The 1,604-nt window shown below is 32.2% G+C and overlaps 1 protein-coding gene across 1 annotated transcript in view; it reads left to right on the top strand.

The window, feature by feature from the left end:
* Positions 1–1,604, top strand: part of LOC105455076 — a 4,971-nt gene that overhangs the window by 1,599 nt on the left and 1,768 nt on the right. Inside the window, exons 2-3 of the mRNA XM_011698127.1 lie at positions 1,056–1,377; positions 1,475–1,597. Of these exons, the coding sequence (XP_011696429.1) occupies positions 1,056–1,377; positions 1,475–1,597 (445 nt within the window). The remainder of the gene's footprint in view (positions 1–1,055; positions 1,378–1,474; positions 1,598–1,604) is intronic.

A 1,604-nucleotide genomic window follows, 5' to 3' on the forward strand; every position in this document is an offset into this window, starting at 1 on the left:
GTGTGCTCTTCCGATCTGACATATTTAGTTCTGAAATTGTAAGCCTTTAAAAAAAAGAAAATATTTACAAAACATAAGTTGTAGAAAAATGCTAAATATATAATTATTATGAAAAAGTAGTCATTGATAATAAATATTTATTTTTTTGTATTGTTTGAAGAATTACGTTATTTTATGTACTGGTTTATCACAATATATATTTGAAAAATTGAATAAGTAAATTTGTTAGAAAATTTATTTACTTTAACCTTTTCGTGTCTAACTTTTTTCTAAAAACTAACATCTAATTCAGTCTTACTAAAGGTTTTTAAGATTATTGATTATGAATCTGTAATCAAAATTTTGTAATTCAACATGGCTGATCTAATATAGCAGATTTAATATATCAACACTATTGTATGAATGTTTGACGAAGTATGCAAATTAAGGCAAAAAGTGACAAAAATCGATTTTCTTGTAAAGAATCTTATTCTTCATATTTAAAATGAATTTAGAAAGAAGTCGCAATCTTTATTTTTGTAGAAGATATAAATTTTTGAAGGCATGGGACGTGTATGATTCACCAGGCACGAAAGGGTTAAACTAATTACACACACGCACGCACGCACGCACGCACGCACGCACGCACGCACGCACGCACGCACGCACGCACGCACGCACGCACGCACGCACGCACGCACGCACGCACGCACGCACGCACGCACGCACGCACGCACGCACGCACGCACGCACGCACGCACGCACGCACGCACGCACGCACGCACGCACGCACGCACGCACGCACGCACGCACGCACGCACACACACTCGCATACATATAATATATAAAAGAACTACAATTCACACACATATACAAAAGAACTACAATTCCAAAACAAAATGGTATTACACTTATGGTATACTTTTTCTTATTATTTTGAAATTTTGTTTTCTTCTACAAAGAAAAAAAGAAGAGAATATTTTTAATATATATTTTGGAAAGAATAAATATTACAAATGCATTTATAACAGTATTTTTATAATTTCTTAATAACAAATTACTTTTTGATATTACAGGCTCTTGTTAGAAAATGGCAAAAATTAGGTTTGGCTGACGCACCTAGTGAATTATTATCTATGGCAAAAACAATGGCTTTAGCGCCTAGTGATTTGTTTGAAGAATCATTAAATATAATGGAAATATTTTCTAGCAATTTGACAAATAAATATCCAGCAATTGCTGATTTCATACAGTATGTTAAAAATACATGGTTACCAATTGCATCGAAAGTATCAGTATATGGATGTCCCAACCGTACAAACAATTTGGTTGAAAGTTTTTACGCAAGTATTACCAGAAAGCTAGGATTTACTTCTTCAAATCTGTGGAAGTTTTTAGGTTTGTTTATTATAAGTTCATAATTCAAATATTATATCAACATATAAGTAATATAAGTAACATTATGTCCAATAATATTAAATTACAACAAATTTAGATGAAGTCAGCAACTTTATAGTTAATGAGACACTAAATTATGAACGTCTTCAGCTTGGTCACTTCTTGAAACGATTGCAAACAAAACGTCATTTTTATTTAAATAAGAAAATAGATCGGAAGAGCACACG

This window comes from Wasmannia auropunctata, unplaced genomic scaffold, assembly GCF_000956235.1.
Source record: "Wasmannia auropunctata unplaced genomic scaffold, wasmannia.A_1.0 LD335950.1, whole genome shotgun sequence".
Classification (NCBI taxonomy): domain Eukaryota; kingdom Metazoa; phylum Arthropoda; class Insecta; order Hymenoptera; family Formicidae; genus Wasmannia; species Wasmannia auropunctata.